The 17223-nt window shown below is 43.6% G+C and overlaps 1 protein-coding gene across 2 annotated transcripts in view; it reads left to right on the forward strand.

The window, feature by feature from the left end:
• Window positions 1-6169: 6169 nt before the first annotated feature.
• MYO5B (myosin VB) overlaps window positions 6170-17223 on the forward strand; it is a 374368-nt gene continuing 363314 nt past the window's right edge. For both annotated transcript variants that reach the window (XM_089497439.1, XM_089497447.1), the window contains exon 1: window positions 6170-6260. In XM_089497439.1, the coding sequence (XP_089353565.1) occupies window positions 6234-6260 (27 nt within the window). In that variant the 5' untranslated portion in view covers window positions 6170-6233. The remainder of the gene's footprint in view (window positions 6261-17223) is intronic.

Genomic DNA, 17223 nt, shown 5'->3' on the forward strand with positions numbered 1-17223 from the left:
AGGAGAACTTTGCTGTTGCTTACCCAGTGGGTTTTCATGGCTGAGGTGACTGTCTCCCAGAGTCCTAGGCCAACACTCAAACCACTATATATACCATGTTAGTTTTCCAGTGATGGAGGTGGAAACACCCTTCATTTTCTTTTTTTTAATTAATTTTTATTAAACTTACAAAACAAAAACAAACATAGACAAACATTTCTAATCACAATACATAATACATTTAGTGTTCCTTTCCTTCTTTACATTAAAACCTACTGCCTTTCATATACAAACGTTATAGCGTTGCTACCTTCTCTTCATTCTCTTCCTTCTTTCTCTCCTTTATTTCTTTAATCGATCCACTTCTCTTCTTTACTATTCAAACGTCTTTCACTTACGCTTTCCTTCTTCAGCATACTAAAACATTCTTTCTTCTACGCATTCTACTCAATCAAACTTTCAAAAACAAACTACACTAACTAAACATAAAATCAACTTCTATCTACATGTCCTACACATAACTAACACAATCCTTCCTATCTTGTACATGGAAATAATCTTTAACATTTCATTTGTGATCCTTTTTATCTATTTCTTTATTTACTACATTCTGTATGCTACATCTCAATAAAAGCTTTCAAGAAAGACTCTAGTTTCCTATTAATTCTTCATGGCCATTCTATTAAACTATTGACATGTTCTAATCAATGTTTTAATTCTATTATACTCATTACTATTACTTAAGATTACTTTAATCTTTGAAGCCTTCTATACATAGTTCCTTTTCTTCTTGGTGTAGGAAATTATCACACTTTCCCATTCTTTAAAGAAGTCCTCCATATTTTCGTCGTTTAATAGTCTTGTCAATTTGTCCATTTCGGCCAGTTCGTATATTTTTTCTGTCCATTCTTTTATGTCTGGAGTATTTTCTTCTTTCCATTTTCGTGCCAATACTTTCCACATTTACATGCCACCACTATTGGGTTGCCTTGAATCAAAAGAGACTTCCTTGGATCAAAAGGGGCTTTGTTGTATTTTCTATCTAATAAATGAAAAGGAAGACCATTGCATTTTGCCAAGGAGAAGGCTGTCCTTCATTTGGGAATAGTAAACCAGCCCAAATAAGTTCACAGTTGTTATCTCCCTGCTCTGTTGAATACATACAGTGCCAACTGAGTTTATGTATTTGGGAACATGATTATAGTTCTCAGTAACGTTTTCTATCATTATAACCTAAATCTTCTGGCACCTAAACTATGGCATATATTATTTGGCATAAATGTTTGTAGACTACAGCTGCCAAATAAAAGTTCTTAAGGTGTCACAAGACTTCTCCCCCCCCCCCCCCACCGCAACAGACTAGCAGGGCTACCCACTTAGACTTTGTCCTAATAAATGTGTTGCTATTAATTGTTCCTTCATTTGTTTCTATCCCACCTTTTCTCCAGTCTAGGATTCAAGGCATTAAAAGATCTGGCTAGAAATGCATGTCATACTAAAGTTGAAATATATCCAGTAACATCAAAAACCCACCAAACAGTGACACCTTTCGTGGGCCAACCAAAATGCACAATATTACATGTTTCAAGCTTTGAAAGCTCTGTCTTCTTCATCCGGCAAGTTGTTAAAAATCATACAGCAGAAAAAAGTTAAAGATGTTAGTCATAGGCCTGCATTTTGCTGTTTTTGTTCTCGGTTCACATGGTATGGAGAGGTATTACCTCCTCCTTCTGACCATGTGGCTGCTGGGAGATTCTCAAAGTCCAAGAAATTTAACATCCATTTACAACACAAAGAGATACTTCCTTTGCAATCCAATATGTCTCCATCCTTGTAAGGCCACAGGTCCCTTTGTTAGGCAGAGGACAATGAGTTTCTCAATAAGCCTTCATGCTTTTGCATCAGGAAAACTTTGGATGGTGTTGAGGTAAAACATGCCAATCTAGTCCCAATTTAAGAAAAAAAAAGTTTTACCTTTGTTGGAGGTAGAAGCCTCAAATAGTAAAGTCCCAGCCCACTGGCTCTCTCATTAAGATTCCCTGTTGCGGCTATAATTTGGTATCTTGTAATCAGTTGAAAAGTTGAAATATAAACTAGACAGAATCAAAAACAATTTAAAAGCATACCTATTGAATTTTGTTTTAAAAGTACCAATATGAAAAATGAAGAACATTATTAAAGACTCTTTACCCATGGGTAATCAATCATCCAAGGATCGCCAAAACAAACAAACAAAAAAAAATTACGTTCCTACGGAAGGATAGCAAGTAGCCCCATCCTTGCATCTCTAGGAAGGGAATTCTAGAGCCTCAACCATGGAGAAGGCCCTCTCCTGTATTCCCACAAGATGTACCTGTGTGTGTGGTGGGACAAAAAGAAAGGTCTCCTCTAAAAATCTCAAGATAGGCTCACATGATAGCCTGGACCTGAGCCGTGTGTGGCTATAAACAACACTTTGAATTCATCTTTACTTTTCTATTTACAAATGGTTTTAAAAGAGCCAGCATGAGGTAGTGGTTTGAGAACTACAACTGGAGATCAGGATCCAAATCCCTGCTCAGCCATGGATAAGCCACTGGATGATCTTGGGAAAGCCATACTCTCAGTCTCAGAGGCAGGGGCATTTCTGCAGGGGATGCGGACTACACTGGGTGACATCTCAGAATTTGCCTTCTGGTGTGGGGTGAACTGCTGTGCCTCTGCAGGTAGATCAGGATTTCCAGAGACTGAAGGTCCTGGAAATGAACTGGCCCACCTGACTGAAGGTGGTGAGGAAGCTGGCTGGGACACTGTTGGCATGCCATGGTGAATTCCTGGAGGCCTCTCCCATTGCTGAATGGTACCTGAACCCTGAACGACTTAGGGACCTGGAGATGTTTAGCCTGGAGAAGAGATGGTTAAGAGGTGATATGATAGCCCTGTTTAAATACCTGAAGGGATGTTGTATTGAGGAGGGAGCAAGCTTGTTTGCTGCTGCTCCAGAGAACAGGACCCGGAACAATGGATGCAAGCTCCAGGAAAAGAGATTCCACCTCAACATTAGGAGGAACCTCCTGACAGTAAGGGCTGTCTGACAGTGGAACAAACTCCCTCGGAGTGTAGTGGAGTCTCCTTCTCTGGAGGTCTTTAAGCAGAGCCTGGATGGCCATCTGTCGGGGATGCTTTGATTTGGATTTCCTGCATGGCAGGGGGTTGGACTGGATGGTCCTTGTGGTCTCTTCCAATGCTATGATTCTAACCTCTTTGGTACGTGGAAACAAGGCAGGTAGACCGCAACAACCCGGAATACAGACAGGCCCTTTGAGTACTCCAGTCCACCACATGTTGACAGCAAGTAGACCAGAGTCTTTCTCTTCCATAGCAGCCCGGTCTACTCCTGAGGGATCACTGGCCTGGTGACATCGAGTCTGAGGGTGACAGCATGAGTTATTGCACTGGGAAGTCACCACCACCTAGTAATTCAGCTGTTCAGAGGAAGGCAAAGGCAAAACTCTGAACAAATCTTGCCAAGAAAACCCATGATAGGTTTGTTTTTGGGTTGCCATAAGTTGGAAACTACTAAAAGACACACAGCAACAGCAACAACCATTTTGTAAACTTTATGTACAACATATTAACACATCAAACAGTCCTTATGGTTTGGAGCTTTCTATTTCCCCCCTACTCCAGTTTTTCTCTCAGAGAAATGAGAAGGAAGGAGTCTTCTTCTCTGTTTTGTGAAGACACAGGAAATAGCTCAAATTGCTAAAATGTTCAATGGGTTTTTGGCCCTTTGAATTATTCCGCATTCTTTTCAAACAAAATATTTATATATTGTTTCAAACTGATTTCAGTACTGGAATGACCTATTGTGATACTGGATGGGGTATACATATTTAGATAAATAAGAAAATAATAATAAGTAGTAAAGTCAGAAACGGTGAGAGCTAATATTGTGTAGTAAAGCTATATACCTCAGTTAACAGTGTAGTTGTGTCCCTGGGCTTTACTTCTTTCTTTCTTTACTTCTTTACTTTCTTTTGGTCCTAGAGGTAGAAATAACAGGGAAAGCACTGGGATAGGTTCCAGCACCACCAAAAAGAAGATCAATTCAATAAGTTTCAACAAAGTTTTTATGCAAAAATTAACAATTATGCACATGTGAACAACTAGGGCTTCTGCCACACAGCAGAAATAATGCAGTTTGACACCACTTTAACTACTGTGGCTATTCCATCCTATGGACTTCTGGGATTTGTAGTTTCTTGTGGCGCCAGAGCTCTCTGACAGAACTACAAACCGCACTATTCCATAGCATTGAGCCATGCCAGTTAAAGTGGTGTCAAACTGCCTTATTCCTGCAGTGTGGATGCAGCCTTAGGTGAGAAAAGCCTCTCCAAGGGGCTGGGGTGGGGTTGAGTGGGTGGATTCTGGGAGCTGAGAGCCAGCATGGCCTAGTGGTCTGAGTGTTGGACTATGACTCTGGAGCCCAAGGCTTGATTCTCACTCAGCCATGAATCTCACGGGGTGACCTTGGGCAAGTCATACTCTCACAGCCTCGGGAATGCAAAGGCAAACTCCTCTGAAGAAATCTTGCCAAGAAAACCCCACAATAGGTTTGCCTTAGGGTTGCCATAACTTGGCAAAGCCTTGAAGGCACACAACACAATCCAAAAGAGCAATTTGCAGATGACTCCAAAGTAGGAGGAGCAGCTAATACTCCAGAGGAGAAGATCAAAATTCAAAATGACTTTCATAGATTAGAAAGCTGAGCTAAATCTAACAAAATGAACTTCAACAGGGAGAAATGTAAGGTACTCCACTTAGGACAAAAAAAAAGAAGAAATGCATAGATATAGGATGGCTTGACAACAGTACATGTGAAAAGGATCTAGGAATCCTGGAAGATCATGAGTGAACAGTGTGATGCGGCAGCTAAAAAAGCCAATGCAGTTGTAGGCTGGATCAATAGAAATATTGTAGTAGATATTGTATTAATATTATATTAATATTGTAGTAAATATTATAGTAGATTGAGGGAAGTAATAGTTATGCTCTATTCTATTTTGGCCATGGCTCTCCTAGAATACTGTGTCCGGATCTGGGCCCCACAATTCCAAAAGGATGTTGAGAAGCTGGAGTGTGGCCAAAGGAGGGCCACCAAAATGGTGAAGGGTCTGGAAACCATGCCTTCTGAGGAACAACTTAAGGAGCTGGGGATGTTTCGCCTACAGAGGCCTGTGGCCTCACAGGAATGGAGACTGACTGGACTGCAAAGGAGGAGTCCTGGCTGAGATGCAAATGGACTCCTGAGGCTGGCCAGAAGGAGGAGGAGCCAGCCTCAGGAGATGCCCTCCCTGTGCCATCTTAACTAAGGGCAGAAACAACAAAATGCAGAAGACATTCCGGGGGAGCTGTGTTGGCCTTTTAACACATCCAAACAAAAATCCACAACTGGGCCCCATACAGACAGGCCCAAATAAAGCTGCTTTGGCTCACTTTGGAAGTATGCTGTTTAAATGACACATTTCACCTTGAGTTTCCATTGTTTATAAGGGACACCCTTTTGCTCTGTCATGATATTTAATGGGACTTGAGCATCCACGGATTGTGTTCTCCAGGGGGATCCTGGAACCAAACCCCTGCGGAGAACAAGGGCCCACTGTACTACTTTTTGGCCCCAGGTTGTGGAGGGCTGCTGGATGGGGGGAAATGGGAGCAGGAGGAGGAGGAGGAGGAGGTCAATGGAGGGTGTGTGTCTGTGTCAGGGGGGTGTCCCCGGGGTTTCCTGCCCTGGTGACCCCAGCAGCCCTAGGGATGCCAGGGCTTCAGGTGGCAGGGGGCCAAGCAGGCGGAGGCAGTGGCCAGCAGAGGGCGAGCCCGGCTTCTCCTTTGCCAGCCACTGATCTTCCCAGCTGCAGCTGAGGCACCTGCGAAGAAGAAAGAGAAGGAGGAGGAGCAGACCAAGGCAGCCGCCTTCCCTCCTCCTCCTCCCTTACCTGGGAAGGGAGAGTCCAGCCCGGCCAGCCCTCCTTCTCCTTCCTCCCTTGGAAGAACTTTCCCCCGAAAGCAGGAGGGAGAGGAGGCTGCTCTGCTGCTGCTGCTGTGCCAAAGGTCTCTCCTCCTCCTCTCCTGCCCAGGCAGCAGCCCCCTCAGCCTCCCGGACTTGCCTCCCGCTGCTGCTGCTGCTGCTGCTGCTGCTTCTGCCCGGGCCCTTTGGGGACTTTGGAGCCGGGCTTGGCTTCCCTGGGCTTTCTGCTTCGGATGCGGAGGAGATGTCGGTGGCCGAGCTCTACACCCGGGTAAGGCAGGGCAGGGCAGGGAAAGCCAAGGCCCCCCAAAGACACCCCCCCCCAAGAGGAGCCGGCGCTACTTTGCCACTCCTTCCCTCCTCTTCCTTTCTTTTTTCTCTCTTCCTCTCTCTTTTCTTTCTCTTTCCTTCTTTCTTTTCCTTCCTCCTTTTATCCTCCCTGCCCCGCTTTCCCTCCTTTTCCCTCTGTCTCTCTCCTCTCCTCGGGCTTTTCTGGGGGGCTCTGGGGATAGCGAGGCGGAGGGCAAGCCTTGGGCCGCCTCGGTGGCCCCTGAGGCCGCCGCCTGCCTGGCCTTCCAGCGGCCTCGGCCTGGGCCCCAGAAGGAGCCCCTCTCGGCTGGAGCCCTTGAAGGGGAAGGGGCCCTGAGGCGGAGAGCAGGAGGGAAGGCATGCAGCTGAGGAAGGGGAGGATGCTGGAGGCCAGGCTGGTCCCTTCTTGATCAGCCTCCAGGGCCTTGCGCTTGTTTTTCTTGACTGCGCCTACCTTGCAGGGCTGTGGCGAGGATCCTAGGGCAAACTCCCTCCCTCTCAGTGTAAGGGGAGGAAGCATGCCCTTTGACACCGCTTTTTAAGCACTCTAGCTCCATTTTACAAAGGTCTTTAGCCTTCTTTGCCAAAGAGTGCTGGGGCCTCACAACACTACAGATCCCAGGATTTTGCAGAATGGAGCTGTGACGACTAAAGTGGTGTCGAACTGCATCATTTCCACAGTGTAGATGCACCCTCAGAGATTTGAACCCAGCCTTCTGTCCTGGGGAACTCTGTGTGTGCCGTCTGCCTTCAAGTCATTTCTGACTTATGGGGACCCTAAGGTGAGCCTATTTTCTTGGCAAGATTGGTTCAGAGGAGGTTTGCCATTGCCTTCCCCTGAGGCTGAGAGAGTGTGACATGCAGAGGGTCACCCAGTGGGTTTATATGGCTGAGCATATTAGCAGTCAATGCACCACAACATTCTTGGATTAAAAGCCACATTTGATAGGAAAAGCAACACAGAACAAAACGTCTAAATATGTGACCAGTGGCTTTCCTGGCCAAGCAGGATTCAAACCCTGGTCTCCAGAGTCATAGTCCAACACTCAAACCATTGCAGTTCCCTGCCTTCCACTTTCTGCCTTCAGTCACTGGCCTGCTTGCTGCTATTGAGGGTTGTGTGTCTGTGTCTGTGTTTATGGCAGTCAAAACTTTTTGTTGCTAGGAGGCACCAGAAACTTGCAACTTTCCTCCTCTGGCTGCTGGTTACCTGACTCAATTCAGCTTGCGCTGTTTCCGGAAAGTCCTGTGCCACCCCTGCAGTATGCGGCGGCTTTCCCACTCTGGGAAAATGGCTCACATTGCCCTGCGAAGTATTGTGGGGATGCTGCCATATCTCTCACCTGTCAGTGAGTTTGGCAACAGCGTCTTCATCTGGAAAGGAACACCCCTGGAGTCTGTGCCGTGTTCAGAGCGTTCAGGAGCACTCCTCCTTCAGCGTCAGTTATCCATTTGAGCTTTCAGTGCTCCTTGGTGCCCTGTTGGGGTCAACGAAATGAACATTTCCCTTTGCTCTCTCTGTGTGTGCATGCGTGTGTGTTTTAATTTTTCTTTCTGGTGCAGGGGGTTGCCTCGGATAATACACCAGTTGGCCTTCTTTTCCAGCCCATAGATTCTTTCTTTCAAGCACCCACAACTTTAAAATATTTCCAAAAGCAGTGGCCTCACTAGGGGGGTGCAGGGGGTGCAGAGCGCACCAGGTGACACCCTAAAAGTGGGTCATAGAATTATAGAGTTGGAAAAGATCACAAGGGCCATCCAGTCCAACCCCATTCTGCCATGCAGGAACTCACCATCAATGCATCCCTGAAAGATGGCCATCTAGCCTCTGTTTAAAGAAGGAGACTCCACTACACTCTGAGGGAGTGTGTTCCACTGTCGAACAGCTCTGAATGGGGTGAAGCTCAGTGAGAGGAGAAAGGAGAGCCCCCCACCAAATTTTTAATATTAAAATTGCAAATTTCTAAATTTCTAAAGATTTTTTAAAATTGATTTTTAAAAAAAAATATCTTTTTTTTCTTTTAAAAAAAAATCACATTTTAACCAAATCTTCACTATGTATATGTAAATACATTTAGATCATGCTTATGATATTGTAATTTGAAGGTACAATTTTAATTTGTCTAGTTTATGTCACAACTATTAGCATTACACTCAGTAGTATATGGGAATTATCATTTACGAGTAACATTAGTGCAAAAAAGCATTGCTAAGGATTCTGCATGGTGTGAAATGGGAGATCAATGGGGAGTGTGACACCATGAGAGATTGCGCTGGGTGACACCAACCCTAGGGAAGCCACTGCCCAAAAGATATAAACTCCAAAAAGCAAACCTACATTTTGCCATTTTATATAAAGGTCAGCGTTTTATTATGCCATTAAAAATATTCCCCAAAGATATACATTCTAAAGAGCAAACCTACCTTTTGACATTTTATATAAGGGACTCCATTTTACTATGAGATTATATTTAATGGGACTTGAGCACCCATGGATTTGGGTATCCATGAGGGGTCCTGGGACCAAATTCCAGCAGATACCAAGGGTCCACTGTATGTGGGGCTGTGGGTTTCACCTCTAAAACGTCCATGAGGGAAAATGTGAGAATGGGCTTTCATCCAGGGTGAAAGTCACATTTACAGGTAGGAAGGCACTCCCCTTTACTCCACCTTGTTGTAGTTCTGTGCTTTCAAGTCATTTCAGACTTAAGGCAACCCTATCATGAAGTTTCCTTGACTAGATTCATGAACTTCCCTTGCTTGTGGGGTTCATTTTTTTTTTCTGCTTAGGGGCACTTAGATGGTGAGAACCCACAGAATTAAGTATTTATAAGGCTACAGTAAAGCAGGAGAAAGAGCCAGCATGGTGTAGTGGTTTCGCATTGGACTAGGACTCTGGAGATCAAGGTTTGATTCCCCACTTAGCCATGAAAAGTCACCAGGTGACATTGGGCGAGTCATACTCTCTCAACCCCAGAAAGCCCTGTGATAGGTTTGCCTTAGGGTCGCCGTACGTTGGAAATGATTTGAAAGCACACAACAACAAAAAGTGGGAGAGCCAGTGTAGTGTGGTGGTTGGACTAGAACTGTGTGAAATGACGGTTCAAATCCCAACTCAGCCATGGAAATGCCCTGGATGACCTTGAGCAAGTCTCACTCTCTCAGCCTCAGATGAAGGCCATGGCAATCCCCTTTGGAATAATAAAATGTGTCAAGAAAACCCTGTGATAGGGTTATCGCAAGTCGGAGTTGCCTCAAAGGCACATAAGAGCAACACAAAGCTGGAGAGAAGGCATTCACAGGTTCTGCAGTCTTCTTATTTTTCCCTAGATTGCTGCTCAAAGTAGTGACCATGGATCGGTATTGGTCCATGAGCCGTAACAGCTGGTCCCTGGAGAGTTTCCAGGAAAGAAAGAAACAGCTGGAGCCAATCTAAAATGTGCAAAAGAGTACAATATCACACTTGCTCCATGATAAGTTTGCTAAAAGTTGGAAATGACTTGAAACCACAAAAAATCACAATGGACCATGATTAAACCAAGGATCTGAGCAGCGATTGGACATCATGGTCAAGGTAGGAATGGATGGAGAAATTAGGAAAGGTATTTGGATAATCAAGTACCACCTATGAAATTGGGGAGTACAGACTCTGCCTTATAGCTTCAGCCACCTGGCATCCTCCAAATGTGTTTGACAACAACAACTGTCATTCCCACCCAGTATAATATCGAGAGTAGTGACTGGGGATGATGGGTGTTGTTTTCTGTACACCTGGATGGTGCTGGCCTGGGGAAGGGAGGCTGTTTCCTCAAGTTGAGAAGATGTTCTTTTCTGTGTGAGGACTGTTATTCAATTGTGTGCCTTTGGTGATGATGTCCACAGCAGAACCACGTTTGTGTGATTCTCTAAATGGGGAGTTGTTGTTGTTCTGTGCCTTCAAGTTGCTTCTAACTTATGGCAACCCTATCACCATTTTTTTTTGGGGGGGGGGGGAGATTGGCAGAATTTGTTTAGAGTGGGTTTGCCCTTGGTGTCCTCTGGCTGAGAGAGTATGATTTGCCAAACTTCATCCACTGGGTTTCCATAGCTGAGTGGGGATTCGAACCCTGGTCTTTCAGTGTCCTAGTCCAGTGCTCAAACCACTACACCATTCTGGCTCGAATCTTATTCTCCATACCTTGAAATATCGACTTATTTTGGTGGTTCCTAAATGAAATTAAGTCTTTTGCTTGTTTGCTGCTCAATGAAGCACACAAGGCAGGGTTTTGTTCCACTTGGCAGCTGATTTGCTCGTGTAGGGAAATGTTGACAGTCCCTTGTTTCCTGCTGTTGGTTTTATTTTCATGCAAGGTGGGGCCAGTGAGATCATGAACTTCCTGGGAAACCTGTAGTTACTTACCTCATTGCTATTTATAAGTGAAGAACTGAGAGCAAATGAAACAACCTGTGGCAGAATTGTGATTTACGTATAATGAATGAGAGAAGAAATATAATTTACCAGCAGATAACAAGTAGAACTCCTTACCCGTCCTACTTAACTTTTTAAAGAAGAGATACAACATTTCCTATAATGGATTCATAGATTATGTGAAATAATAAAATGAACATTACCAAACAAAGTAGGTGAGATGTCCATATTTTGATTAATCTGGGCATGCATATAATTTGAGAAGAGCTGCCTTTTACAGTCCTGTAAGAGCCAGCATGGCATAATTGTTTATGTGTTGGACTACGACTATGAAGAAGAGGGGTTGATTTCTGGCTCGGCCATGAAACCCACTGACTCTGGGCAAGTCACACTCTCTCAGCCTCAGAGGATGGCAATGGCAACTCCCTTCTGAAGAAACTTGCCAAGAAAGCCTCATGATAGATTAATCTTAGGGTCGCTGTAAGTCGGAAACAACTTGAAGGCACACAACACACACAACTATGTGTGTGTGTGGCTGATATAGATGCACTGATTGCTATCGTACCCAGTTTTTAATTTGTGTGTGTGTGTGTCCAGCCACTATTATAAATACAGTGCAGCAGGGCCAGTTTCATTTTTAAAAAATGCCTACCACTAATGATTCAATGTTTAAAATTGTATTCTACTGCATGTATCTGCCAGTTTTTGGTCTTTCTGAACACAGGAACACCCGTCTTTCCCCCTCTAGGCTCTTTTTACAATTGCCCATTCTCCCAGCAGTGAGCTAGCTAATCCAAAAGCTTTGCTCCTTATCTTGCTCTAACCTCGAAACACTGAATGTGACTCTATGTGTATGCATGTGTGGCATCTTGATTCAGCAACACCATGCCTGAAGAAGAGTTCTGTGTAAACTGCAAGTCTGTATAATACCTCAGTGATGGAAAATTGGCAGGCTGTGCATTTCTTCTTGTCATGATTAACACTGAAACCTTTCTTAACATGCATTATGTTGTGAAGTCTATGCGTTTGTTTGTAGGAATGCAGTGTATCAAATAATACCCATCCGATAGTGTTTTAGCAACCAGTTTGTGGGGTTTTTGTTGTTGAATATTTTCAAGTTCTGAGTGGTTGAATCTGTGAAAACAGAATCCATCGATAGGATGGCTGACTGTACTGTTTTAATCACAACTTTCTGCATGTTTTTAACCATATGACTTTTTAAAACTGATACTATCCTTTGTTTAGCCGGTTTGAGTCCCAGTTTGGGAAAAAGGTGGGCTGCAAATACAATGATGGGTGGATAGGTGGATGGCTTAGAGCAAACAAAGTTCAACTACTGCATTTTGGTGCTTTTTGATAGTGGCTTGGATGATTTTTACTCAGTTCTTTGAATTAAAAACAAAACTATGAAGGGGTTTCCAGGATTTTTTAAAAAATATCCTGGAGCTTCAAAAATGGAGTTAGGATGACATATGTGCCTCTTTGGCAAAATTTTCCTTACCCCTGCTCTAATGTATCACTTTCTCTGATAGCAGCCTTACTTGGTGAGTGCCAACAGGATTAGAGCAAAAACAGGTCATCTGAGAAACAGGAGGGAAGACATTGCCATGGTTGTGTGGAGACTTTGAAGACATCCAGTGTATTTAGATCAAACAAATAAGTGGATCTAAAGAGGGATAGTCCATTGGAGGCGGAGCGTGCTTAGTAACAGTAGAATGCTGAATGTCATTTAGAGCAGAAAAACATAGGAGCTTCTTGAGAATCCAAAAATGTTGTATGGAAGACAATGTGAATTGAATTTTTGACCCCAAATGCAGTGATTGCAGGACTGTCAGTGGAGAGGATTGAACAGGATGCCTTGATTGCACATTTTGATTGTGGAAGCCAAGCCATCTTGCATACAACCAAGATCTGCTGAAATGATTTTGCTCTTGTGATGAAAATAATATTTTTTTTATTATGTCTCCCAATTCCTATTGCTTGATATCCACAGGCTTGCCTCTGGGCATCTGTTTTGAAGGGAACACAGGGGATGCCTGTCCAGTGGCTAATAGCATAAAATCAAGTGAAACCTGTTTCAGTTCCAAAACATACATGGTCTGAATACTGCTACATTTTCATAGTTATATGAAAGACAATTTATGCATATATCCGTATGCATATCTGTATTCATTGATTGGCCTTCTACAAAAGTTTGTGCAAATCTCACCCACTAAACTGGGATCCAGCTGATGGTATATTAGAGATGCTCGCTTAAATGGTAAAAATGTGTGTGTTGTTTTTTATCAGACTTTAAACACATTACCCTATGATGTCACACATCCTCATAATAAATGTTTACTTTGCCTGTTTAATCTGACTTTGGGTAAAAGGAATTGAGTTTCCGCATGGTTCCACCTTACCCTTTTTGAATGCAAGTAAGGCAATTTTATGAAAATCATTGTTTTAACAAGGTCTAGTTCACTTGATAGGAATTGATTCCTAATTTAAATAACTTATGGGCATTTTAGAAAGAAATGCCCTTTAGGAGTAGGCTGGAATTACCAAGAGACCTGCTGGAATCTTGGAATCTCCCCATAATTATATGACTTTCCACTTGTGTTTACAGATGGCCATCTACCTATGCAAATGTATCTGTTACGCCATTGTTTGGATGTACCATTATTTGTTTTTTTTATAACATGACACTTTCAACTTGTGTCTTAAAGTTCATTTAGTATCTAGTATACTAAGGAGCCATAATATAGGTCATATACAATAGTTACCCAGTTCTTCCAATGATAGATTTGGTGATGATATCCAGTTGGACCATCTTGATTGCGTAAATGAAAAAGTGATTTTCTAAATAGGAAGTTGTTGTACTTTTGTGCCTTCAAGCCATTTCTGACTTATGTTGATCCCAAGATTACCCTATCACAGGATTTTCTTGGCATGATTTGTTCAGAGGAAGTTTACCTTTGCCTTCCTCAGAGGCTGAGAGTATGTGACTTGCCCAGGATCTCCCAGTGGGTTTCCATGGCTGAGCCGTGGTCTCCAGAGTATCCAACACTGAAACCACTACAGCATGCTGGCTCTTCTAAATACTGTAGAAAGTTCTAAGGAATATTTAATCAGTGTGAAGTCGAAGGCTTTCATGGCGGGCATCCATAGTTTTTTGTGTTTTTTTTTCGGGCTATGTGGCCATGTTCTAGCAGAGTTTCTTCCTGATGTTTCACCAGCATCTGTGGCTGGCATCTTCAGAGAATAGTTAATCAGTGTTAGCTGATTTGGGGATGTTTCTAAAACTAAGGTCCAAAATGCAGAAACAATCCACTTTGAGACTGCTTTAACTGTCCTGTCTCGATGCTGGGGAATGCTGGAAATTGTAGCCTTATTGTGGCACCAGAGCTCTCTGACAGAAAAGGCTAAATATCTCACAAAACTACAGTTCCAAGAATTCCCTAGCATTGTGCCAGGGCAGCTAAAGTGTATTTTGGACCTAAGTCTGCCAGGCTTAGTCTTAGTAGGTGGAATTTAATGGCATTCATTGTATCTTGAATACTCTTTTTTCTAATTTTGAATTTTGCATGTTGAAAAATCCTTTGTACAAAACAAGGCCTATTAATCATTGCACTGCTAGCCTCTAGGGTGGTGTCATTAAAAGTGACTGGCAGGAATAGCTGCAGCTTTCAACAGATATTCAACATTTCTTATCAGTCTTAACTATCCTATCTTAGTCATGTACAGTACTGGACTTTTGTGCATTGGATGTAGTATTGGGAAAAAGTATCCTGCTAGGAAAAAAATGTGTTTAAACAGGAACTAGGATCTGATGAAGAGATTTTGAGGACTATTGCTGATCTGAAAGACTAGGCAGAGCTTGGGAAAACTGACTTACTTGGACTACAACTCCCAGACATCCCTACTTGGAAGAGTCTGGAAGTTGTAGTCAGAACATTACGTGTCCATGCGCTGAGCGTATGGGCAGTAACATGACTCACCTCAACTGGACTCTGAGCAGAAACAATCAATAAAACTTTTATTGAACTGTTTTGAGGAAGATGATTGGGAGAGTATGGTGTCTTGTGTATGGATGGAAGAGGAGTCACTTGTGTAGAGGAAATTATTAGCCCGTTGTAGAGAAGGGTAAGTTTGAATTTTCAGAGTTTTTTTAAAATAGTGTAAGAGGTGTTCAGACATGCAAACTCTGCCTCCTCTCTTGTTTTGTACGTTTGCAGGCAGTAAGCTGGATGTCACTTAGTCTTTAAGCATGTTACAGTGGGAATGATGGCTTTGAACCTGTCATCTTGCATTTAAAGGCATCAGTATTCACTATCCTTCACAGCCCTGTTACTGAGATCTTTTGGAAATCCAGAGAATTGATACCTGAACCTTCTGTGTGCCAACGATGAAGCATAGCATAATCATCATCTTTGCAAAGAATTGCTAGCCTTTTCTGCAGATGCAGAGATTTCTCCCTCTCTCCCTCTTAGATGTTCCTTTTGGAGGTATGGGAAACCTGAGAATGCCTGCAGCGGATGTGCTGGATCTCTTCCAGCTCTGATTCCATCCTTTCTTCCCTGCTGAGTTTGCTTTTTCCAAGCACCTCTGAAGGGTGATCATTACTTCATCTGGGCACCACAGGTGCTTCCCAGGAGGAGATGTGATTTGCTCAGCTGCCCTTTGAAAAAAACAGAACAGGGTTCTGCTGAAGAAAAAGTTATAGGTGGAGATGACAGAGAATGGATCTTTATGGTTAGCTTTACAGCATAGAACTCTGCCCTGATACTCTCGCTATTTACAAAACTCAGGACATAATGTTTCCCTCAGTAAGAAAGTGGGGAATACAGAGCAGGTTCCTGTTAGTGGGGTATATGCATGTAAGCGGCAAGCCAGTGTGGTGGATTGATCATTGGACTACAAGTCTGGAGACCAGAGTTCAAATCCCTGCTTGGCCATGGAAACCTACTGGGTTACCTTGGTCAAATCACACTCTTTCAGCCCAAGAGAAATGTAAAGGCAAACCCCCTCTGAACAAATTCTGCCAATAAAACCTCCTGATAGGTTTGCCATATGGTGGCGATAAGTTGGAAACGGCTTGGAGGCACACAACAACAATGCACATAAGTATGGCTTGTGTGTGTGTGTACCTTCAAGTCGCATTCAACTTCTGATGACCCCATTAATTTTATATGGTTTTCTTAGGCAAGGAATAGTCAGAAGTGGTTTTGTCAGTTCCTTCCTCTGAAATATAGCCCACGTACCTGGTATTCAGAGAGCCAGTGTGGTGTAGTTGTTTGAGTGTTGGACTATAATAATAATTTGTTTTATTTATATACCGCTATTCCAAAGATCATAGCGGTGAACAGCAAGTAAGCTAATTTGCCCCCAACAGTCTGGGTACTCATTTTAGTGACCTCGGAAGGATGCAAGCCTGAGTCGAGCTTGGGCCCTTTTGCTGGTCTTGAACTCGCAACCTTGTGGTTTTGAGTGAATGGCTGCAGTACAGGCATTTAACCACTGCGCCACCAGGGCTATGACTCTGTAGACCAGGGTTTGATCCCCTGCTTGGTTATGAAACCCACTGGGTGACCTTGAGCAAGTCACCATAAGTCAAAAATCACTTGGAGGCACACACCAACAACAAACCTGGCATTCACTGTCAGTCTCCCATCCAAGAACTAACCAAAGCTGACCTTGCTTACTTTCCAAGATCAGACGGGATCTGGTGCCTTTCAGCTTACTGCATTGTATGCTCCTTTTTGGATGGAGCTCTTTAGTTCTTTCTGCCCCAGACAAAATCTCCTCCATAGCAGCTGTTAAGCCCCAGGAATTGTCACTGCTGCTGCTGCTTATTTGTGAAGAGGGCAGGGAGGGCAGTCAAGTGAAGCAGGATCTGCTGCCTTTCAGCTTGGTCTGGACTTTGAGGGGAAGTAAAATGAGGATGCATTCCATTCATGAGTGTATAAAGTACTTGTGCTTTCTCCTCTCCAAGCAGAGACCAGTTGCTGCTGTTTCTGTGAATTGTCTCCCACTCCCTTCCCTCCCACCAGTAAGCAGCAGCAGGAGGGACCCTTCCTGGGTTGACCACTATAGGGGCAAAGAGAAGATATACAGCTGTGCAGACTAGGAAGGGTTGCTCTCCACCTGCTTTATGTAGGATCTTGGCCTTTTGTGGTTGTAGTATGCCTTCAAGTTGTTTCTAATTTATGGTGACCCTAAGGTGAACCTGCCATGGGGTTTTCTTGGCAAGGCTTGTTCAGAGGAGATTTCCCATTACCTTCCCCTGAGACTGAGCGCATGCAACTTGCCCAAGGTCACCCAATGAGTTTTATGCCCAAGTGGGGAATTGAACCCTGGTCTCCAGAGTCCTCGTTCAACTCTCAAACCACTGTGTCATGAAGGCTCTCATCTAGGCTAGTAAAAAAAAAAGTATCAAATATGCCAGATGCTGGTTAAAACCAGCCTGCGACTGGTTCAGGAATAATGCTGGCCAGGAAATGAAGCCACTTTGATTGCCAAAGGGTGATGCATTGTA

This window comes from Sceloporus occidentalis, unplaced genomic scaffold, assembly GCF_023333645.1.
Source record: "Sceloporus occidentalis isolate IW3139 unplaced genomic scaffold, rSceOcc1.0.p SCAF_1, whole genome shotgun sequence".
Taxonomy (NCBI): domain Eukaryota; kingdom Metazoa; phylum Chordata; class Lepidosauria; order Squamata; family Phrynosomatidae; genus Sceloporus; species Sceloporus occidentalis.